A 25,966-nucleotide genomic window follows, 5' to 3' on the forward strand; every position below is an offset into this window, starting at 1 on the left:
ATAAGTAGCCTAGAGATTATTTAAAGTATATGGGAGGCTATGCACAAGTTATATGCAGATACTGCACAATTTACAATAAAGGGCCTGAATACTCACGGATTTTGGTATCCGCAAGGAGTGCTGTAACCAATCCCCTTGGATACTGAAGGAGGTCTGTACTTGCTTTTTTAAGCATTTCCCCTTCTTTTTTCCTCCCTATGAGCACTATTTATAATTTTAGAATATAAAAACATACATACAGTCCCCTACTTAGAATGATTCAACTTAGGATTTTTCGACTTTATTTTTTTATCTTTTCCCAGGCTAGCAGGATGCAATATGATACTCTCTTGTGATGTTGGTCAGTGTCAGTGAGTCACAGGTCCTAGTCAGCCATGTGATCATGAGGGTAAAGAACACAATTCTGTACCCATAAACCTGTTCTGCTTTTCACTTTCAGTACTATACTGAGTAAATTACATGATTTTATCAAGGCTCTTCGACTGAAAGGATCAGAAATGTATTTGGGTAGCTCAAATAAGAGATGTTATTGTAGAGATCTCTGAATCCTCAGCTGGGCCTTGTATACATATTTCAGTCCTTGGAAAATGAGGTCTTGGTGTTTTTCTGTTCATCTGTGGGGCCTCATGGTATCTTTCATCTCTGTGTTCTTGTCTTCTCAATCTCAGTTTATTTGTGTCTTCATATCTCATCTTGCATGTTGTCCAACTTGTTTTAACTACCTGTCAGTTTCTGTGCCCTCTTGATGTCAGGGAAGAATCCACCTGCAATGCAGGAGACCCTGGTTCGATTCCTGGGTCGGGAGGATCCCCTGGAGAAGGGATAGGCTACCCACTCCAGTATTCTTGGGCTTCCCTTGTGGCTCAGCTGGTAAAGAATCCGCCTACAATGCGGGAACCCCACTCCAGTACTCTTGCCTGGACAATCCCATGGACGGAGGAGCCTGGTAGGCTGCGATCGCTAAGAGTCGGACACTGAGCGTCTTCACTTTCACTTTTCACTTTCATGCATTGGAGAAGGAAACAGCAACCCACTCCAGTGTTCTTGCCTGGAGAATCCTGGCTGCCGTCTATGGGGTCGCACAGAGTCGGACACGACTGAAGTGACTTAGCGGCAGCAGCAGCAGCACCAATGCGGAAGACCTGGGTTCGATCCCTGGTTTAGAAAGATACCCTGGAGAAGGGAAAGGCTACCCATTCCAGTATTCTGGCCTGGAGAATTCCATGGACTGTATAGTGCATGGGGTCCCAAAGAGTCGGACAAGATTAAGCGACTTTCACTTTCACTCGATGTCTGTAAGTTTAAATCCTTAGACAGGTAGTTAGCCAGCCAGCGCTGTAGTTAGCTCTTCCCAAAAGTATGCAATATGTCTGCCCTTTCTGTGGTTTGTTGGGAGTTGGAGGCCAACTAGAAACAATAGGCATGTCTAGTGTATATAATTTGCATTATAATCTGTTTGTAACTGTAGGGGTGGGAAAGGGGGCATTCTGAGGGGAAAGAATTATGTAACTTATATGAACATCTAATTGTCAAATCACAAGTATTCTTTTAAAAGGAATAACATGATCAATGGTTAAATGACTGTGTTAGACTGTATATATTATTTTTTCTTCTACTAAAAACATGAGTTTAAAATTTTTTTATCTACTTTTTTCAAATATTAGTCCCCAAAATAGTGCTTAGAAGGCAGTCAATATAATTAATTAATGTATTTTACCTTATCTTTTCAGTTAATAGTTTAATTCAGCAAGCATCCATATGTAAGCTATTATGCTGACTACTATGAGTAATTTTAAAATAGTTGTAGATTTTAAAAAAAAGGAAGGGGATTGTGTAGGTCTGCATTCAAGGAGTTGATAACAGAAAACAAGGTAAGAAAGATATACATATGAGTTGAGCTAGTATTTCGTGAGTTAAAAGAAGATACCTTTTACTCCTAGGATCTGACAGTGATAAATCCTGTTCTCTAATGCATTTTCTAATCCTTAGGCCACTTGCCCCAGGTCTTTTTAGTTAAAACAATGGTTGTTTGGAATTTTAAAGAAAAAAGGATTGTCTTTGTTTGCTGATCTCTTTCCATCAAGTTATCATGTTAATTGTTTAATGAGTCTTGTCACATTAGAAATATTATAAACTGATAGATCTCCTTTTCTTTTAACTTATAACTGTGTGTGTGACATTCAGCATGTGCCCTAAATGAAGTTCAGAAATTTAGAAGATTTAACAGCTCTTCTGCAAACCTTTTCCAGTTTAACCTTTACTACTTGCCCTTTTGAATACTTTTGTTTCCCCCTTTTCCTGTTTTGACTACTAATAAATTATATTAGCCTGTTAGGCTTAGTGTTCCTCTCAAGCCTGTTAAAGAATCATATAATTTCTGCCACTAGGGTGGTTCTTCCTGTGTTCGGAGTGAACAAGCAGACAATCCCTGAGTGTGAGTGCTAGGACTTCATCCTTAATAACCATTTTGACTTTGGTGTGTATTAAATAAATGCTAACTTAGTAAATGGCATCAGTATAACCAGTCTCTTTTTACTGCTATGTATATCCCAGTTGTTGTGGTGTTATATGCATTTGTAAAATGCTATTTTCATAAGTATATCAAAGTAGATATTCATTTATGTGAAATGTGGTGAATGCATCTATATCCATTCCTGACAATGTAAAGACTAGTTTCAGAAATATTAGGGGCTGCAAGAAACTTGCGTGTGTTCATCTTTCGTGACCTTGTACAGAATTCTTTTGTAATATCTTTGTGACTGTATTCAAAACAGGGAGTAGTAAACAAATGTGTGTAAAGTGAATGTGAGACTATTGATGGCATTGCTCCCCTATGTATCTTAAGCTTTTGAGTTGGTACCAAAAAATGGTTTTATTTTACCTACCTGTCTGTAGTCAGCATCTGGCATGCATATCGCCCACATTAGTAATTTTCTGTTAGACTTAGATCTTTACAGATATAGTCATATCCAGTGTAAGTAACCCAAGTGTACTAGTCTACAGATTAGCTTAAATAGTAAAACAAATTTTCCAGTTACTGAGAAAAATACCAAAAGCTGATCATAAAATCTAGTTGAATAAAAGGAGCCTTGTAGGGGGGTCGGAGAAACTGGGAGATTGGGATTGACACGTATACAGTACTGATACTATGTATAAAATAGGTAATTAATGAGAACCTACTGTATAGCCCAGGGAACTCTACCTAATGCACTGTGGTGAACTGAATGGGAAGGAAGTTCAAAAGGAAGGGGATATATGTATATGTATGACTGATTTATTTTGCTGTACGGTAGAAACTAACATAACACTGTAAAGCAACTATACTCCAATAGAAATTAATTTAAAAATAGTAAATTGAAAACAACCTGGGAAAAGAGCCTTGTAATTAATCTGATGAATTTATGTGCATTCTGTATATGTGAATGGTCCTCACAGCTAGACAGCTGCAGAATTTCTCTCCTTCCTGCATATGCTGGTACTATTTTCTTTCTCTTCATCCCTCCCCTTCCTTTGTATTACTGTTGTTTATATGTGTTGTGGATTGCTATTGTCTGCTATTATTTTTCCTCTTCTGTTCCTCCTCTACTGTAACAGTCATTGGCAGAAGTTATGGGAAAAGCAGAGGAGGGAGTAAGTGAGAAATAGTGAAAAGCTAGGAGAAAAATAAGCTATAATAGAACCTTCATAACATGCCTTCCATCCTATTTTAATTGATTCATGGGCATAGGGGTTATGCTCTACCTATTCTTAATTACTTACTTAGTTTGATTCTTTTTCCCACTTACTTTGATTCTTTTTCTCAGGAGTCCCTAATAGTCTCACCATTTTTCCAGGCCCTGCAACTGCTCTTCATTTCTTGGTTTCAAATATAGGGTTGATGTCCTTTTACTATATCCCAGTCTCATATTTTTATTTTCCTCAATTATGATTCTAAATGATTAGGAGCACTTATTTGGGTTTTCTCTGTTATGTTGATATGATGGATATTTAACTAGGCATTGTCAATATTTACCTTATTACTTTCTTTTTCTTTGTTCTCTTTCTAACTACCCATACTCCATTTGGATTGAAAGACTTTTGTTTTATTGACATCAATTATTATAATTATGCTCATACTGCTAGGATTCAGCTGTTACTCTGATTCTTAAGGTGACTTGCATATATATCTTAGACTCAATTATGTGTTGATATTTTACCATTTAACTCTCCAAGGACAACTTTATTTGAGTAAGGGAAAGGTACCTGTTGGTAATACTTTGCATACAGCTACTTAGGAATATGTCATATCCCATGGAAAGTTCTAACGTTCATCAGTAAGACTGATTTCAGAAACAGAATTTCAAAGAACATGTAGGCCACCCTTTTATCCTGTTTCATATTGTATAGAGGAGAGCCAAGCCAGGCATGTTCCAAGCAGAAATATTCTTCCTTCCTGTTGAATAAAATTAAAATTGTATTTCATTATCTTTTGTTTATATGTTTGGTTTTGTAGGATTAAAAATGTATCAGAGGTAGTTGGTATTTAATAGGTCTCACTATAACACTAAAAAATCCTTTAGTCTTAAAAGTACGTAGTGTTTGTAGCATATGCCCTGAGAAAACCACAATTCTAAAATATACATATACTCCAGTGTTCACTGCAGCTCTATTTATACTAGCTAGGAGATGGAAGCAACCTAGATGCCTAACCACAGATAAATGGATAAAGAAGTTGTGTTACATATATACAATGAAAATTACTTAGCCATAAAAAGGAATGAAGGAATGAATTTGAGTCAGTTCTAGTGTAAGTAGATTATCCTAGAGCCTATTATACAGAGTGAATAAGTCAGAAAGAGAAAAACAAATATCATATATTAAGACATATTATATGGAATTTAGAAAAATGGTACCGATGAACCTGTTTGCAGGGCAGCAGTGAAGACACAGATATAGAGTATATAGAGTATAGAGTATACAGATATAGAGTATATAGACTTGTGGACACAGTGGGGGAAGGAGAGGGTGAGATGAATTGAGAGAGTAGCATTGAAACATACATATTACCTTGTGTAAAATAGATAGCCAGTTGGAATTTTCTCTATAGCGCAGGGAGTTCAACCTGGTGCTCTGTGATGACCTAGAGGAGTAGGGTGGGGTTGGAGGCTTAATAGCAGGGGGACATATGTATACCTGTGGCTGATTCATACTGATGTATGTTAGAAACCAGCACAACATTGTAAAGCAATTATCCTTCAATTAAAAAAATTTTAGAAAGTGAAAAAAAGTATGTAGTGTACATCTATAATAGATAAACAGGAATATTACTGTCTAGTCTCTGCGTGTATACATTTTCCTTCTGTTTTTCTCCCCAAGCTTATGAGTCTCTGACTTTTAGCCTCTTTTCATTACATCAAGAAATTCTTTTGGTAATATATTAAAGCCATACTACATAAAGCATTATGATATTCTTAAGTACTGGTAGAATCCGCATGATAGGTATTTTGTCAATGTGTTTGCTTTCTGTTTTTCTTCCCAGCACTTTCATTGTTTCACTTTTACTGTAATTTCAGATCCTCTTTTCCTTAGTCACATAAATTGAAAATTATTGTTATGAAATACACACGTTGTTATGATACAGTTTACCTTCATCTTCATTTAAAGTATTTATTAAGAACTTGCTATATGATGACCCTAATTAGGGTGCTGTAAAAATGAGATACATACCACATCTTTCATAGACCTGTTATTCTAGCATACAGAAATGTGTGTCTAAAAATACAGACAATAATACTAAGACTATTTAGAAATATAGACAAAAATAAGTAATAAAACTCTTGCTATGGTTTTAGCAGTTACATTATTATTAAAGAGCAAGTAGAGCTTTAAAATTGCCTGTCACATAGTAAGTGATCAGTGTATATGGATGAATGGAATAAGTTTAGTTGGTTGATGAGTGAAGGGAAATTGTAGGGATTGCAATTAACAAAGCTCAGAAGAAAAATCACTAAGCACAGTTAAAATTAATGAGGGACTAGAGAACCAAATTCCATCATAGTTTTTTGTAAGGAAGAAGTATCATTTGTTAAAGACCTACTCAGTGTAGACATTGTTTTAGGTTTATCACATTTAGTATTCATTTTTCACAAAAACCCTGCAACATACACATTATCCTTATTTTACATATAAAGAAATGAAAGTTCAAATAAATAAATTGCCCAAGGTCCTAGCTAATGGATAGTCTAGCCCAGATTTTTGAACCTCATAGGCTTATACTATGTACTTTTTATACATATACAGTTGTCTCTCTATATCCTTTGGGTGTTGGATTTGTTTCCAGGATCCTGAAGATACCAAAATCTATGGATGCTAAAATGCCTTGTATAATAATGGCATGGCATAGTTGGCAGAGTACATCATGCGAAATGCCAGGCTGGATGAAGCACAAGCTGGAATTGAAAGGAGAAATATCAATAATCTGAGATATGCAGATGACACCACCCTTATGACAGAAAACAAAAAGAGGAACTAAACAGCCTCTAGGTGAAAGTGAAAGAGGAGAGTGAAAAAACTGGCTTAAAACAACATTCAAAAAATGAAGTTCATGGCATCCAGCCCCATCACTTCATGGCAAATAGATGGGGAAACAATGGAAACAGTGACAGACTTTATTTCTTGGGCTCCAAAATCACTGCAGATGGTGACTGCAGCCATGAAATTAAAAGACGCTTGCTCCTTGGAAGAAAAGCTATGACCAACCTAGACAACATACTAAAAAGCAGAGACATTATTTTGCCAACAAAGGTCCACCTAGTCAACGCTATGTTTTTCCAGTTGTCATGTATGGATGTGAGAGTTGGACCATAAGGAAGGCTGAGCACCGAAGAATTGATGCTTTTGAACTGTGGTGTTTGGGGAGACTCTTAAGAGTCCCTTGGACTGCAAGGAGATCAAACCACTCAGTCCTAAAGGAAATCGGTCCTGAATATTCATTGGAAGGACTGATGTTGAAGCTGAAACTCCAATACTTTGGCCACTTGATGCGAAGAGCTGACTCATTGGAAAAGACCCTGATGCTGGGAAAGATTGAAAGCGGGAGGAAAAGGGGATGACAGAGGATGAGATGATTGGATGGCATCCCCAACTTGATGGACATGAGTTTGAGCAAGCTCCAGGAGATGGTGAATGACAGGGAAACCTGGCACGCTGCAGTCCATGCGGTTGCGAAGAGTCAAACATAACCGAGCAACTGAACAACAACAGAGTTGGCCTGCCCTATCTGCATTCCGCATCTGCATAGTCAGCCAACCTAGATCCATTGGTTGGTTGAATCCCCAGATGTGGAAACTTAAGATACAGAGGGCCAACTTTATTTGGACAAACAACAGCTGTGATCAATATTATTAAACATTTAAGCATCTGTTAGAGCCAGATTACTTTCTAGGTATGTTGCATGGTTTTTCTTTAGTTTGACGATTTTCTTAAAAGAAAATTCATCCACATATGTTTTTAGGGTGCAACAACATATAATAAAGCCAGTTTACAATTTTTTTTTCTGACTGATAACTAAAGGAGTGTATTTGCTAGCCAGGCTGTGTTCTAATTACCCATAAATAATTTAAGTGATCTCTAGAACCTGTTGCAATCATCCTTTTGTCTAATGTTGATAAAGGAGTTATATTGATCTAAATTTTATGTCATGAAAAGTAGTCATTAGTATTTATCAACATGTTATTATATATATATATATATATAGGAGTAATTTAGGAGTAATCTTGAGAAGTAACAATAAAGGGATAGGGAACAACAACCTTACTAGAAATTATAATAACACATAGTAAACTCAAGTTTTTATTTCATATTTTCCTGAAATAGGTCATGTCCTTTGAAAGTAACTAGTTGCTTGTTGACTTTTATGTGTGATCCTGGAACTATCCATTTTTAAAATAAAGATCCCAGATTTAATATGCATCTTTAATAGTAGCTTCCAGCATATCATTACTTCTGGCTTTTATCTTGCACTTGTATCATCCAAATGCAATGACATTACAAACATTGACATCCATAACATAGTTTTAAAAAAAGCAACCATTCTCTTTCCTTCATAGTTGTCAAACATTTTCAATTTTATGTTTATAAACACCAGTTAGAATGAAGGCCAGTAAAAAAATTTCTTCATCATCATTTCCTGTTTCCTTTGTGTATATATCTGCATTAAGCATTTGTACACTTACAAATTATATTAAGTAACTTTCAGTGCACAAACATCATAAAGGATGAAAGAACACTGTCATACATCCTGTTAGCAAAATGGGGTGTTCCAAATTCTTCTTGCAAAATACCTTGTAATGAAGTCCTCCATGTTGAATGACAAACTGGGTGGGAATGCCACATTTGCTTTTTATTCTTAAAAGTACATTGTTCACTCATTGATTTTTGAGTTTGATAAAATATATCTATGTGAATCATCTGAAATTTCATAGCCTGAGATTTTGCTTATAAAATGAATTTCACCATTACTATGGTCTATAATACTATTAGTCTCTTTACGTTTATTTCCTGAGTTGTCTGATAATTGTGAAACTCTTCTGTCAAATTTCCTCTTTTTGCCTGTATGGGTAGAAAATGAAAAATTCAGAACTCTCAACTATGTTAAATGAAAACTACCAAAAACAACAACAAACCCTCAAAAATAATGTCTCTATGTTTCTCATATATTTACTTTCAAAGACATAATACTATGGGCAATAAGTAAGAAAACTGAAGAATGATGTAATAGTGATAACTTATTTCACTACTAGATCATTTTTCTAGATGATTCCACTCCATTTCCATATAATTTTAAAAATAATTGATTAGTAATGATTAAATAATTCACAGGATGATAAAATAACAAAATATAGGAAAAATAAGATCCCTAAGATACCATAAAATATCTTCAATTTATAGAGATCACCATAATGTATCTTTAATTTGTGAAAGATTCAAATAGATCCATATAGAAATTGCAAAATAGAGTGAATTTTATTCTGATTAAAAAAAGTAAGTTTGAGACTTCCCTGGTGGTCCAGTGGCTAAGACTCTGCGCTCCCAATGCAGGGGGCCTGGGTTTGATCACCGGTCAGGGAACTGGAGCCTGCATGCTGCTACTAGACCCTGTGCAGACAAATAAATTATTTTTAAAAATGTGAATCTGTTTTTGTTCCTTGGAAGATTCCTAAGAAGGAATAAGATTTGAAATGTCAATTTCTATAATAAAGTTGCTCAAAGAAAAAAAGTCAAAAACTGAAACTGAGTCTAATAGTCTTTGTGGTATACCAAGGGTTAATATAACCACATTCTTTAGTTTTATTTCATAACCAAACCTGAGCTAGTTTCTATTTCCTTTCCTGTCTCAGGTGAAAAAGTTAAAACTTGTTTGTATTTCCTTCTCCAATTTCAGGCAGAAGGTTAGCCATTGTAATTCATTCCAAGATAATATCTTGGCCAAATGACAGACACACCTTAAATATCAAAAACATATCTTAATATTTTACAGGTTCATTTCTCTTTGCCCAATCCAGTGAAATTTTTGCACTTTTAAAAACTAGATGGAGAAAGCGTAAGAATAGATGTAGTAAAAAAAAAAATCGTGTAGGGGCTTCCCGAGCAGTCTAGTAGTTAAGACTGCAGTTTCACTGCAGGGAATGCGGGTTTGATCCCTGGTGGGTGAACTAAGATCCTATAAGCCACGCAGCATGAACTAAAGAAATAAAAAAATAAGGTTATAGTAAATTTTAGGAATCAAGTATAAAATATATGATAAAGATTTGACCTTAGGGACATCACAATAGTTCATTTTTGTTAGAAATAACTAAAATACTAACAATTTCTCAGATTTCCACATAAGAAAAGCATGGCTGTCATGTATATACCGTTGTAGCAAGCATTTCACATTGGAACCATTCTTTATGTATCATGATCTGAGAAAATTATCAAAAACCAATAAGAATTCAAGGGAATCAATAAACTACATGGGATAATACTTACTTTTGCCTCAGTCAGACATGTTAAAAGATGTATGAAGTAAATACTGGTGAATTTCAGAGGCAAAGCCCTTCTCTTTGCTTCTTTCTAGGGATTATTGGTAGTTTTGTTTTTTGTGGGTTTTTTTGGTAGTTTAATGAAATGGGAACCCAGACTATTTTGTGAGTAAGATGAGTATAACACTTGATATTTCAGATAGTAAACAAATGTATGTGTGTGTGCTCAGTCACCCAGTCGTATCCAACTAGGTGACCCCATGGACTGTGGCCCGCCAGACTCCACTGTCCATGAAATTTTCCAGGCAAGAATAGTGGAGTCGGTTGCCATTTTCTTCCCCAGGGGATCTTCCTGACCTAGGGATCGAACCCGCATCTCATGTCTCCTGCATTGACAGGTAGATTCTTTACCACTGCACCACCTGGGAAACCCAGTTAAACAGGTACATAATTCAAATCAATTTGTAAGTCATATTCTTGTGGGGGGAAAGTTGGGAATTTTTGAAGCCTTGGAAGCATTTTTTCACTTTCTCCAAAGGGGATATTTTGGAAAAACAGAAAAAAGTAAATGCAGTGGAAGGGTGGAGGGGATAAGGAAGACAGCTGTGCTGCACATCAGAAACAGAGGAAACCTTCAGTTAGTTCTTTAAAAGAGCAGATGAAGAGGAAGGAGGAGCAGAGAGGGAAGTGTTCACGGAGAATATAGGAACCTGGTCTAGATCTGTCCTTTAAAGGAAGATATGTGTCTAGGCACATCATGACCAAACTGTTGAAACCAAGAATAGGAGGAAAAACTTGAAAGTCAGAAAGAAATAACATATCATATATAACAGACAACAACTTGAATGATTATGGTCTTAACAGATATAACAGAGACTAGAAAACAGTGAAGCAACATCTGAAATTCACTGAAAGAAAATAAACTCAGTTCTATATTTGATGAAAATATCTTTCAAAAATAGAGGTAAAATAAACCTACTGGCATCTTAGGCAGTATTTATATATTTAGCATACAGATTTAAAATGTAGGCTCTGGAGACAGAATCTGGAATTGAATTCAGGCTTGGACACCTTCTCCTTCTATATCTTACTGTCATATACTCTGTTGGGATAATATATAAATTAGTGAATAAACGTGAAGAATAAATTAGAGAATGCTTCTTAAGCAGGTGCCTAGCATATGGTAAGTTGTTAGAGCATGTTATCATTTATTCATACATGTTTTTAGAAAATGTAGCTAACCTTATGGAATTTCATATTTTCTATTTTCATCTGTTCTATTTTTTCCCTCAACTGTACTGAATTTGGCTATCCTTGAAAATGGAAGAAACTACTGACAGTGTTGTGAAAGAGAAGTCATTTTTGCTGCTACTTTGACCTGTACAAAGACCATACTTAGGAAACTCTCATTTTCATAAAAAAAATCTTTTTATGAATAATGCTTTCCCTTTATTTTCTGCATTGCTTTAGGGAGAAATATGGGGCATTTTATTTGATAATTCATTTTACTATGATTATTGAAGAAATTGCCCTTCAGATCACTAGGAAGATGTACAATTGATCCCCAAATGTATTTTTATTTGTATAGTGTTTCTAACATTTCATGATACTCTTTAAAATTTCCTAGTTTTTAGAAAAGTCTGAATGAACATGATGTTTTCATAGTTTTATTTTAGTTTCTTTGTCATTATTTCGTATTCTTCATTTGAAGAATTCCCAGGCTTTTACAGAGTTTTCAAGACTGCAATATCATTTAAAATATTACAACAAATGTATGATATTTTATCTCATAACAATTATCATTATCAATCATACCACTTTGATGTTACTTCCATATTAGTCTACAAAACAGCTACTCTTATTTTTAAAAAATTTCACCAATTTTCTATTTCACCTTTTTTGTGTTTATAGTGTTAAGTGTGACACCTTTGAAGCCAAATCTGAAAAAGTATCAAATCTCTATAACTTTAAGGTATTTACTAAATAGGTGCCTTGGTTTCCTCATCTCTTATTAAAATTAAATAGGGTAATGCATGTTAAACAGTGTAAGATCAAAACACTTTTACAGTTATTGCATTTTAAAAGATTTAACAAGCTGTTACCATTAATTTTATTCCATTCTGTTTATTAATCTGCCCATCATTCATTCATTCAACATGCACTTATTAAATAACAGGCTCAATGACCTATCACTGTACCCAGATTTTGCCCTCTTGAATTTTATTTTGGTTATTTAGTTGATCAGGTTATTAGTATGTTTACAATTTTCACCTTTATTCAGATGAAAAAGGTTGGGGAATTCCCAGGCTGTTAGGACTTGGAGACCTAATATCCCACAAGCTGCATCAGTTCAGTTCAGTTGCTCAGTTGTGTCCAACTATTTGCAACCCCATGGACTGCAGCACGCCAGGTTTTCCTGTCCATCACCAACTCCCTGAGCTTGCTCAAACTCATGTCCATCGAATCAGTGATGCCATCCAACCATCTCATCCTCTATCATCCCCTTCTGCCTTCAATCTTTCCCAGCATCAGGGTCTTCTCCAGTGAGTCAGCTCTTCACATCAGGTGGCCAAAGTACTGGAATTTCAGCTTCAGCATCAGTCCTTCCAATGAACGCCCAGGACTGATCTCCCTTAGGATGGACTAGTTGGATCTCCTTGTAGTCCAAGGGACTCTCAAGAGTCTTCTCCAACACCACAGTTCAAAAGCATCAATTCTTCGGCGCTTAGCTTTCTTTATAGTCCAACTCTTACAGCCATACATGACTACTGGAAAAACCATAACTTTGACTATATGGACCTTTGTTAGCAAAGTAACGTCTCTGCTTTTTAATATGCTGTCTATGTTGGTCATAGCTTTTCTTCCAAGGAGCAAGTGTCTTTTAATTTCATGGCTGCAATCACCATCTGCAGTGATTTTGGAGCCCAAGAAATAAAGTCTGTCACTGTTTCCATTGTTTCCCCATCTATTTGCCATGAAGTGATGGGACTTGAACTTTGTTTTTTGAATGTTGTTTTCAACCAGCTTTTTCACTCTCCTCTTTCACTTTCATCAAGAGGCTCTTTAGTTCGTCTTCACTTTCTGCCATAAGGGTGGTGTCATCTGCATATCTCAGGTTATTGATATTTCTCCTGGCAGTCTTGATTCCAGCTTGTGCTTCATCCAGCCCAGCATTTCACATGATGTACTCTGCATATAAGTTAAATAAGCAGGGTGACAATATACAGTCTTGACGTACTCTTTTCCCAATTTGGAACCAGTCTGTTGTTCCATGTCCAGTTCTAACTGTTGCTTCCTGACCTACATACAGACTTCTCAGGAGGCAGGTCAGGTGGTCTGGTATTCCCATCTCTTTCAGAATTTTCCACAGTTTGTTGTAATCCATACAGTCAAAGGCTTTGGCGTAGTCAATAAAGTAGAACTCTCTTGCTTTTTTGATGATGCAGCAGATGTTAGCAATTTGATCTCTGGTTCCTCTGCCTTTTCTACATCAGCTTGAACATCTAGAAGTTCACTGTTCACATACTGTTGAAGCCTGGCTTGAAGAATTTTGACCATTACTTTGGTAGCTTGTGAGATGAGTGCAGTTGTGTGGTAGTTTGAGCATTCTTTGGCATTGCCTTTCTTTGGGATTGGAATGAAAATTGCCCTTTTCCAGTCCTGTGGCCACTGCTGAGGTTCCCAAATTTGCTGGCATATTCAGTGCAGCATTTTCACAGCATCATCCACCAGGATTTGAAATAGCTCAACTGGAATTCCATCACCTCCACTAGCTTTGCTCGTAGTGATGCTTCCTAAGGCACACTTGACTTTGCATTCTAGGATGTCTGATCACACCATCGTGGATATCTGGGTCGTGAAGCTTTTTTTTGTATAGTTCTTCTGTGTATTCTTGCCACCTCTTCTTAATATCTTCTGCTTCAGTTAGGTCCATACCATTTCTGTCCTTTATTGTGCCCATCTTTGCATGAAATGTCCCCTTGGTATCTCTAATTTTCTTGAAGAGATCTCTAGTCTTTCCCATTCTATTGTTTTCCTCTATTTCTTTGCATTGATCACTGAGAAAGGCTATCCTTCTCTCCTTGCTATTCTTTGGCACTCTGCATTCAAATGGGTATATCTTTCCTTATCTCCTTTGCCTTTCACTTCTCTTCTTTTCACAGCTATTTGTAAGGCCTCCTCAGACAACCATTTTGCCTTTTTGCCTTTCTTTATCTTAGGGATGGTCTTGATTACTGCCTCCTGTACAGTGTCACAAACCTCCGTCCATAGTTCTTCAGGCACTCTGTCTATCAGATCTTATCCCTTGAATCTATTTTTCACTTCCACCGTATAATCGTAAGGGGTTTGGTTTAGGTCATACCTGAATGGTCTAGTGGCTTTCCCTACTTTCTTCAATATAAGTCTGATTTTGGCAATAAGGATTTCATGATCTGAGCCACAGTCAGCTCCCGGTCTTGTTTTTGCTGACTGTAGAGAGCTTCTCCATCTTTGGCTGCAAAGAATATAAGCAGTCTTATCCATCCATCCATCACCATCTGGTGATGTCCATGTGTAGAGTCTTCTCTTGTGTTGTTGGAACAGGGTGTTTGCTATGACCAGTGCATTCTCTGTTAGCCTTTGCCCTGCTTCATTCTGTACTCCAAGGCCAAATTTGCCTGTCACTTCAGGCATTTCTTGATTGCCTACTTGTGCATTCCAGTCCCCTGTAATGAAGAGGATATCTTTTTTGGATGTTAGTTCTAGAAGGTCCTGTAGGTCTTCATAGAACTGTTCAGCTTCTTCAGCATTACTGGTTGGGGCATAGACTTGGATTACCGTGATATTGAATGGTTTGCCTTGGAAATGAACAGTGATCATTCTGTCGTTTTTGAGATTACATCCAAGTACTGCATTTTGGACTCTTTGTTGACTATGATGGCTACTTCATTTCTTCTAAGGGATTGTTGCCCACGGTAGTAGATATAATGGTCAGCTGAGTTAAATTCACCCATTCCAGTCCATTTTAGTTCACTGATTCCTAAAATGTCAATGTTCACTTTTTCCATCTCCTGTTTAACCACTTCCAATTTGCCTTGATTCATGGACCTAACATTCCAGGTTTCTATGCAATATTGCTCTTTACAGCATCGGATTTTGCTTCCATCACCAGTCACATCCACAACTGGGTATTGTTTTTGCTTCGGCTCCATCTCTTCATTCTTTCTGGAGTTATTTCTCCACTAATCTCCAGTAGCATATTGGGCACCTACCGACCTGGGGAGTTCATCTTTCAGTGTCCTACCTTTTTGCCTTTTCATACTGTTCATGGGGTTCTCAAGGCAAGAATACTGAAGTTGTTTGCCATTCCTTTCTCCAGTGGACCACTTTTTGTCAGAACTCTCCACTGTGACCTGTCTGTCTTGGGTGGCCCTGCCCAGCATGGCTCATAGTTATAGCCAACTCTCTTTGGAATAAATTAAATAAGCAACTCAGGAAGTAAAAAGGCAATGGAAGAAAATACATGCATGGTTCTCTCTTAAAGAGCAGACCTTAAGTCCTTAGTGAGAACTTGAGTTTGGTTGTTTTTTTTTTTTGGCCACACTGTGTGGCTTGCGGCATCTTAGTTCCCAGAACAGGGGTTGATCCCTGACCACAGCAGTTGAAAGCACTTGAGTTCTAACCACTGGACCACCAGGGAACTTTCAACTTGAGTTTTCTTTTAGCATACATCCCCTTCATTTACGATCTGTGAGGTTACATTAGTTCTGTTATTTCTCTTAGTGATGCATATAAATTTTTAGATCTATCTGCAAATAATCTCCAAATAATCCTATCTCAAATAATTTTGAAATTTTTGTCCATCTTATTTTGCCAGGAAATAAAAAAGCTAAAGCTGAAAATACAAAGGTTCCTCTGTGCTTTCATTCCCAGCATATAAAAATTGTAGTCACGTGGTTTGTGTGTATGTGTTCATATATGTGTATGTAAAATAATTGGAGAGGAACATGTTAACAAATTAACACAGTCTGTTAAAGTCTTGGGATTTGACTTTTTCACTTTCTTGAAATTTTAAAAGGCATTTTTTTTACAATAAATAAAAATGAAAAAGGAAAAGTAAGTCAGACATTAATTTGAAAATTACTACATTAAAATTTGAGTAGTATTCTTAATTTATCACATTTAATTCACTCTTGTAGATTGTGAAAAGAACATTTAATCGCAGTCCAGAATTTTTATTGGGTACTTAATCTGTTCAAGCAAACATTAAATATTTGAATATTTGAGGAATTTAAAAATATTTGTTCTTAAGATACATAATGTTTTTTTGGAGGGGTGAGGGGGTTATTGAGTTTGATTATCATGTGTTAGAAATAAGAAGCAAGTTCTGCCTTGGAACCTACTATAGTTTAGTTTTCCTTCTTTCTCCTCTTTCCCTTCTTCCTTTTTTTCCTGTTCAATCCTCTCTTTCTCTCTCTTATTACCCTTTGTATATTTTGCCTGTTTCCTGATAGATTAATTCCAAGTGACTTTGGTCAATATGCTAAGCACTTGTGATATTGTTTATTTAGTTTTGTGTGCTTTCTTATAAGGAGTAGGAACTTTACCACATAAAACTTCTGTAGAATTCCTTCTGAAAACTTCTAATTTTCCAGTCTTACTATCACCAAAAATAGAGGTTGGCCTTGCATTTTTTAAGTGGTAACCTGAATAGTCAGTGGTAGAATTAGACTGGAAATATTTGATATTTTCAGAGAAAATGTACTTTTAAACCAATATGCTAAACCACAAGAACCCGGAGTTCTTTCCTTTGAGCTGTGCATTTACTGTTTGTGCTTCTGAGTTGAAGTGAAACAGACTGTATTCTATAATATCAAACAATAAAAATGTTTGTTTTCTTTCTCAAAGAAACTTTTTGTTTATAAGGCACAGTTATATCCATTCATAGGCCTTGGGACTATATATGTAACTATATGTGAATGCATAGTATCAGTAGGACAAATACTTATTTGGAAGCAGAACAAACAAAATTCTGCATGATCTGTGAACATCAGCTTTTTTCAAGGATGCTCACAGTGTACCCTCTTCCCTTTTAGGGTCTCTTTATCTTAAAGAGAGAAAAGTAGGACAGGTGATTTTCACAGCTTTGGATATTTGGCTTAACTTTAGTAATAATAAGTATTGATTGAGATTTTATCATGTACCAGACACCATACGTAGGCACTTCCATTATATGCTGTCCTCACAAAGCTGTTTGAAATAATACTAAATCTCACTTCCCAGAAAAATATGGAAAATTATCATACTTTGTTATAGTATGTGATCACCTCTGTTAGGAGCTCCCCCTTTCAATTTTGGATTTTTAGGTAAAATAACTCAATGAGAACTAATGGGAAGAATACAGATAACCAGTACTAATAAGAAATTTTAGAAATTTGAAAATAAGAGAAATACTAAAAACAAAAGAAGAATCACCATAAAAACATAAATGATAGTACCAAAAGTAACACATAGAAATCCAAGTATACTAAAATTTAGTATGTTGTTTATCTTTCTTCAATGATTTTTCTTAGATTTAGATAGAATTGAAGAATATTTAATCAAAGAAATTAGATTTAACAAAGTGACTTAATTTCCCAAGGTAGAAATACAAGCTAGAATTTTTTAATATGAATGGAGCCTGGCAAGCATTCTAATATGTAAATTGGAAATATTCTTACATTATAAGTCTCAAAAGCTTTAATAAACCAGTTTAACCATTAAATATCATGGGAAAATAAGGCTTATAAAATCAAAAGTTGTTAAGCTCATAGACTTGTCCTTATGTATATAATATTAAAATAAGGGAAAATTGATAGTATTTTTAAATGATTAACTTCAGAAAAGCAGTTTTTCTCACAATCTTAATGTGATTAAGTGACCTTGCTATGTGAATAAAAGAATAAGAAAATTGTATAAACTGAGTTCAACCATATAATAAATATTTATTGACCACCAACTCTGTGCCAAGCACTGTTTGAGGCATTTGGTATACATCAGTGGGAGAACGACGTTCACTGCCCTCATGGAACTTAACATTTTCGTAGGGGAGGTAGACAACAAACATAATAAGTAAGTATGTTGCTGCTGCTGCTGCTGCTGCTGAGTCGCTTCACTCGTGTCTGACTCTGTGCGACCCCATAGACGGCAGCCCACCAGGCTCCTCCGTCCCTGGGATTCTCCAGGCAAGAACGCTGGAGTGGGTTGCCATTTCCTTCTCCAATGCATGAAAGTGAAAAGTGAAAGTGAAGTTGCTCAGTCATGTCCGACTCTTAGCAACCCCATGGACTGCAGCCCACCAGGCCCCTCCGTCCATGGGATTCTCCAGGCAAGAGTACTGGAGTGGGTCGCTAGTGCCCTCTCCAAAATAAGTATGTTAGGGAGTGATAAACATAGTATGTAAACTATGCAAAGCAGTAGGGCATTAGAAAGAGGGTATGGGAGGGATAACCAGGCTACAATTTTAAATAGGGAGTCAGGGTATGCCCTCATTGAGAAGGTGATATTTAAGCCAAGACTTGAAGGAGATAAGGGAGTTTAGTCAAAGAACTGGCCAAAGAACTCTCCAGGAGAAAGGAACGGTCGGTGCAAAAGGCCTCAAGGTCAGAGTGCCTCGCAGATTTGAGAACAGCAAAGTTGGACAGCAGTGAGCAAGCAGGGGAGAACATTAGGTATGAAGGTAGACAGGTAACAGGTAAGAGTGATACAGATTCTGTAAAGATTTGGGGTTTTATTCTAGAGTGGGACAGTTATACAGTTTTTAGCAGAGGAGTGATGTGACCTAACTCATGGTTAGAAGAATCAGTTTGGCTACTGTGTTGATAATTGACTATAGGACTTCACTTTCACTTTTCCCTTTCATGCATTGGAGAAGGAAATGGCAACCCACTCCAGTGTTCTTGCCTGGAGAATCCCAGGGATGGGGGAGCCTGGTGGGCTGCCGTCTGTGGGGTCGCACAGAGTCGGACATGACTAAAGCGACTTAGCAGCAACAGCAGCAGCATAGGAGGGCAAGGGCAGGAACAGAGATGATTTAAGAGGCTATTGCAATAATCCAGGAAAAAAATAATAGTGGTTCAGACTAGTGTGAAAATAGTAAGAGAATGTTACGTTCCTAGTACACTTTGAAAGTAGAGCCAACAAGATTTCCTAACCATTTGGATGCGAGGTGTATGAGAGAGAGGAGAGTCAAGAATGACTGCAAGGTGTTTTGCATGATCGATTGGAAGGGATTAGAGTTGCCCTCAGCTGAGATGGAGAAGGAAATGGCAACCCACTCCAGTGTTCTTGCCTGGAGAATCCCAAGGACGCAAGAGCCTGGTAGGCTGCCATCTATGGGGTCGCACAGAGTTGGACACGACTGAAGCGACTTAGCAGCAGCAGCAGCAGCAGCTGAGATGAGGAAGGCTGAAAATTGAGCTGGTTTGGGGGATGGAGGCAGATGAGAAGGTCCATTTTGGACTTGTTAAATTTGAGATGTCAGGCAGGCATTTGGACTAGAGCTGTAAACTTAGAAGTCATTAGCATGCAGATGAAAGTAAATCTGTGCCCATGAAACTGGATATGTGTTGCCTGGCAATGGGGCATCAACAAGGCAGCAAGGTAACTGAAAACTATGTGTCTCACGACTTTGCCTGGCACCAATATTGCTTGTAGGCCAGTTCTTCTCACCAATTAAGGACTAAAATCAATTCTCAAGAGTTTGGGGACTAAGTAATATACTATATGGGAAGTAGTAGGCATTCAATAATTGTTTCTTTTCCTTTCATACATTTCACCATTTAAAGGAAAAGGCAGCTTAAAAGTAGGCTGTCTGCATTTAGCCTCTTCATTCTTCAGTAGTGTTGGTTTGGGAAAATTATGAATGAATTACATTCACCTGTTTTACTAGAAAATGAGACTATTGGATTACTAAATCATAAGGCAAAATATAGGATAATATTAGGCTGAATGTGAAAGCTGAAGAGAAGAATATTCAAAGGGTAACAAAATCAACCTGTATTCCCCTAGTTACCAATGGTTCCTATACTTCACGGCACACTGGAATTATCTGGGCATCTCTTAAAAATATTTATATCTGACTTCTGCTCCTAGACTTTCTGACCTACTTGGTATGGCATACAAGCTGGGCATCAAGGGTTTTAAGATCTCTACGGTGGATGTAAGGTGTAGCAAAGTTTGATAACTATTGTAATATACAGGTTTAATTTATTTTTTTCCTAATGGAACCGTCGCTAATAATCACAGTATTCAAATTTCATTTTATAATTTACTTTTTTCTTTGGTCGTACTAAAAATGAAAGCAGCTCTCAAGAAAAGGTCCTCTTAAGGGCATTATGCTAAGGGAAATAAATCAGAGAAAAATACTGTATAATCTCATTTACATGTGGGATCTAAAACTGAAAACAGAAAACTCACAGAGAACAGATTGATGGTTGCCAGTGGCAGTGATGGGGAGTGGAGTGAAGGGGTGAGAGGTAGGGGGTGGGGGAAATAAGTAAAGGGAGTCAAAATGTATAAACTTTCAATTATAAAATAAATCATGCAAATGTAATGCACAACATGGTGACTATAGTTAATACGATATTGTATTGTTGAGAATTGCTAAGAGAATGGATCTTAAAAGTTCTCATCACAAGGAAAACATTTGTAACTATGTATGGTGATGTTAAAATAGAAAAAAAGGGAAGGGGAGAGGAGGGGGTTAATGGGGAGAGAAGGTCCTCAAGGCAGAGTAGAATAAATGAGCCTGCTGTAAATCATCCAAATGAGAAATTATGGTCATGATTTGTTGTAGATTCATGGCAGCTATTCACCTAGCCATTTATTTGTAGTATGTGAAAAAGTGAAAGTGTTAGTTGCTCAGTCATGTCCAACTCTTTGCGACCCCATGGACTGTAGTCCCAACCCAGGGATCAAACCTGAGTCTCCTGCATTGCAGGCAGATTCTTTACAGTCTGAGCCTCCAGGGTAGAAGAGCCCCAAACTGGAGGCAGCTGTGATGTCATGGTAGCTGCTTTAGATCTGGAGTAAGAAGACTTGGAGTGAAATCCTAGATCTTTTGCTTTTTATCAGAGTCATGGTGGGCAATTCATTTAACCTTCCTGAAATTCAAATTTCTTTCTCCCTAACATGAGAATGAGCAAATCTATTTTCTGTGGTTGTTTTAATTGTTTTTAAAAGCTAATGTATGTGAAGGTAAATTATAAAGAGTTATATTAAGATCCTAAAGAATTATTATTTGAAATTAACCTCAGAAGTGACATGACATTGCAAAGTGTAATGATTTCCTGCAAGGGCAGAGATTTTTTTTTTCCTGTATTTTTTCACTGATTTAAGAATGGAACTCTGCAGACAGTAGGTAATAAGTGCTATTGAACTTACATTTGGCACGAAAAGTGTTATTTTGTATTTATTTCTTATACGGTGCATTGTGCTGTGCAGTGATTATAGTCGCTCAGTTGTGTCTGACTCTTTGCGACCCCGTGGACTGTAGCCCACCAGGCTCCTCTGTCCCTGGGGATTCTCCAGGCGGGAATACTGGAGTGGGTATTGCTCCAGTAATGCTCTCCTCCAGGGGATCTCCCCAACCCTGGGATTGAACCCAGTTCTCTCACACTGCAGGTGGATTCTTTACTGTCTGAGCCACCAGGGAAGACCATACAGTGCATTAAATAGGGAAAAAACATGAACTTTGGACATAAGTGTTGTCACTTATCAAATCTCTGTCAGTAGGCATGTTCCATAACTCAGGATTCTTTTTTCTTTATATTGGGGTAATAATATCTACCTTCCAGGGCTGATGTGTGAAATTCAAGTATAAAGCACCATGCTTAGTAACCGGCTGGCACAGAGTTGGTAGGAAATGTTAATCCCTTTCTTCCCTCCAAGACAATAAATTTTGGGATAATAATTTTAAAATCTGAGTACTAATTATTTCTCAGTACCCAAAAAAATCTTAACTGTCATTTTTGTTTTGCTGATTTCTATGTCATTTTAAAATGACACCCCTCTTCTAAACCCTTGCCCTCCATGAATGCTTTGAGAAACATGTTTATTTTGTAGGCTTTTTCAGATAATAAAAAGAGCCATTTTACCATTCACTTTTTTTCTTTTCTTCAAGTTTACACCATGGATAGCACAAAGGAGAAGAGTGACAGCACAAAGGAGAAGAGTGACAATTACAAAGACGATCTTCTGCTTAGGATGGGACTTAATGATAATAAAGCTGGAATGGAAGGATTAGATAAAGAGAAAATTAACAAAATTATAATGGAGGCCACAAAGGTATGTTTCTTTTTTCTTTGAATATCTTTAACTTAGTAACCTTTTTACTTTTTTTTAAAAGAAAATTAATTAGTTTTAAATAACATTTTAAGTATTTTAATATGTAAAATTGTTAAGCTCCAATGCATGTAGAATAATCTCCCTTCTCTGCTAATGCTTTTGCATTCTGCTTGGCACTTAACATGCACATAGTACGCTTCTTAAAGCAAAATAATGTATATCTTCTTTTTCAGCCCTTCTTTCCCACCCCAAGAGGAGAATACCACAATTGTGGGTTTTTTTGTTTTTGTTTCAGTTGTATCTTGGAAGTCTTTCTGTATAAGTAAAGATCTTCCCTCTTTTTTATGCCTGCATAGGTGGATATACTATAATCTGTTGAACTAGCCAGAATCTTTGTTAATGAACGTATAAGTCATTTCTGGTCTTTCATCTTTACACATAATACTACAGTGAATAACCTTGTATTTCATAACTTTACATATGTGCAAATATAACTAAAGGAGAGATTCACTGAACCAAATACAGATAGCTTGAAAGGATATATACGTGTGTCGTTTTCAATGAGTTGCTCAATTGCCCTCCATAGTAATTGTATCAATTTACACGTCCACTGCCAATATACAAGAGTGTATTGAAACCGTACCAACACAGTGTGTTACTGTACTTTTGGATTTGCCAGTCTACGGTAATGCAGTGTAGCATTAACTTATATTTCTCATCAAATTTCAAAATGTTTGTAAGATACCATTAGAAATACAAAGATAAGCAACATAGTAGGGTAAAATATCTATTTGCAAAACACACATCTGTTAAAGGACTTACATCCTGAAAATATGAATTATTCTTACAGCTCGTTAATGAGAAGACAGCCCAATAAAAAAATGTGTAAAACATATAAATAGACACTTTACTAAGGAAGATATAAGAATGGCTCATGAGAAGATGTTCAACATTAGTCATTAGGAAAAAGCAAATTAAAACCACAATGAGGGACTTCCCTTGTGGTTCAGTGGTTAAGAATCCTCCTTCCACAAATGCTAACAAGTATGGAAGGGGAAATTAACAGTAACACAATAATAGTGGGAGACTTTAATACCCCACTCACACCTATGGATAGATCAACCAAACGGAAAATTAGCAAGGAAATACAAACTTTAAATGATACAATGGATCAGTTAGACCTAATTGATATCTATAGGACATTTCACCCCAAAACAATGAATTTCACCTTTTTCTCAAGTGCACACAGAAAATTCTCCAGGTTAGATCATATCCTGGGCCGTAAATCTAGCCTTGGTAAATTCAAAAAAACTGAAAGCATTTCAGGCATCTTTTCTGATCACAGTGCAGTAGGATTAGATGTCAACTACAGGAAAAAAACTATTAAAAATACAAACATATGGAGGCTAAACAACACGCTTCTGAATAACCAACAAATCACTGAAAAAATCAAAAAAGAAATAAAAATATGCGTAGAAACAAATGAAAATGAAAACACAGCAACCCAAACCTATTCGATGTAGTAAAAGCAGTGCTAAGAGGAAGGTTCATAGCAATACAAGCATACCTCAAGAAACAAGAGAAAAAATCAAATAAATAATCTAACTTTATACCTAAAGCAACGAGAAAAAGAAGAAATGAAGAACCCCAGGGTTCGTAGAAGGAAAGAAATCATAAAAATTAGAGCAGAAATAAATGAAAAAGAAGCAAAGGAGACTATAGCAAAAATCAACAAAACTAAAAGCTGGTTCTTTGAGAAGATAAATAAAATAGACAAATCATTAGCCAGACTCATCAGGAAAAAAAGGGAGAAGAATCAAATCAACAAAATTAGAAATTAAAATGGAGAGATCACAACATACAACACAGAAATACAAAGGATCGTAAGAGACTACTATCAGCAACTATATGCCAATAAAATGGACAACTTGGAAGAAATGGACAAATTCTTAGAAAAGTATAACTTTCCAAAACTGAACCAGGAAGAAATAGAAAATCTTAACAGACCCATCACAAGCACAGTCGAAACTGTAATCAGAAATCTTCCAGCAAACAAAAGCCCAGGACCAGATGGCTTCACAGCTGAATTCTACCAAAAATTTAGAGAAGAGCTAACACCTATCCTACTCAAACTCTTCCAGAAAATTGCAGAGGAAGGTAAACTGCCAAACTCATTCTGTGAGGCCACCATCACCCTAATACCAAAACCAGACAAAGATGCCACAAAAAAAGAAAACTACAGGCCAATATCACTGATGAACATAGATGCAAAAATCCTTAACAAAATTCTAGCAAACAGAATCCAACAACATATTAAAAAAATCATACATCATGACCTAGTGGGCTTTATCCCAGAGGTGCAAGGATTCTTCGATATTCACAAATCAATCATTGTGATACACCACATTAACAAATTGAAAGATGAAAACCATATGACTATCTCAATAGATGCAGAGAAAGCCTTTGGCAAAATTCAACATCCATTTATGATAAAAACTCTTCAGAAAGCAGGCATAGAAGGAACATGTGTGCAGTGTGCTTAGTCGCTCAGTCATGTCTGACTCTTGCAACTCCATAGACTTTAGCCTGCCAGGCTCCATGGGATTCTCTGGGCAAGAATACTGGAGTGGGTTGCCATTTCCTTCTCCAGGGGATCTTCCTGACCCAGGAATCAAACCCAGATCTCCTGCATTGCAGGCAGACTCTTCACCAGCTGAGCAATGAACACCTCAACATAATAAAAGCCATATATGATAAACCCACAGCAAGCACTATCCTCAAAGGTGAAAAATTGAAAGCATTTCACCTAAAGTCAGAAACAAGACAAGAGTGCCCACTCTTACCACTACCATTCAACATTGTTTTGGAAGTTTTAGCCACAGCAATCAGTGAAGAAAAAGAAATAAAAGAAATCCAGATTGGAAAAGAAGAAGAAAAACTCTGTTTGCAGATGACATGATCCTCTACATAGAATACCCTAAAGACACCACCAGAAAATTACTAGGCTAATCAGTGAATATAGTAAAGTTTCAGGATATAAAATTAACACACAGAAATCCCTTGCATTCCTGTACACTAACAATCAGAAAACAGAAAGAGAAATGAAGAAAACAATCTCACTCACCATTGCAATGAAAAGAATAAAATGCTTAGGAGTAAATCTACCTAAAGAAACAAAAGACCTATATATAGAAAACTATAAAACACTGATGAAAGAAATCAAAGATGACAGAAATAAATGGAGAAATATTACCATGTTCATGGCTTGGAAGAATCAATATAGTGAAAATGAGTATACTACCTAAAGTAGTCTACAGATTCAATGCAATCCCTATCAAGCTACCAACGGTATTTTTCACAGAACTAGAACAAATAATTGCACAAATTGTATGGAAATACAAAAAACCTCAAATAGACAAAGCAGTCCTGAGAAAGAAGAATAGAACTGGAGGAATCAACCTGCCTGACTTCAGACTACACTACAAAGTTACAGTCATCAAGACATTATGGTACTGGCACAAAGACAGAAATATAGATCAATGGAACAAAATAGAAAGCCCAGAGATAAACCCATGCACCTATGGACACCTTATCTTTGATAAAGGAGGAAAAAATATACAATGGAGAAAAGACAATCTCTTGAACAAGTGGTGCTGGGA

At 36.5% G+C, this 25,966-nt stretch overlaps 1 protein-coding gene across 5 annotated transcripts in view; it reads left to right on the forward strand.

Moving 5' to 3' along the window:
• POLK (DNA polymerase kappa) overlaps positions 1–25,966 on the forward strand; it is a 69,641-nt gene that overhangs the window by 6,265 nt on the left and 37,410 nt on the right. For all 5 annotated transcript variants that reach the window (XM_081513923.1, XM_081513924.1, XM_081513927.1 and 2 more), the window contains exon 2: positions 22,144–22,307. In XM_081513923.1, coding sequence (XP_081370049.1) covers positions 22,152–22,307 — 156 coding nt within the window. In that variant the 5' untranslated portion in view covers positions 22,144–22,151. The remainder of the gene's footprint in view (positions 1–22,143; positions 22,308–25,966) is intronic.

Source organism: Giraffa tippelskirchi, chromosome 7 (assembly GCF_054371585.1).
Source record: "Giraffa tippelskirchi isolate mGirTip1 chromosome 7, T2T-mGirTip1v1.2.pri, whole genome shotgun sequence".
Taxonomy (NCBI): domain Eukaryota; kingdom Metazoa; phylum Chordata; class Mammalia; order Artiodactyla; family Giraffidae; genus Giraffa; species Giraffa tippelskirchi.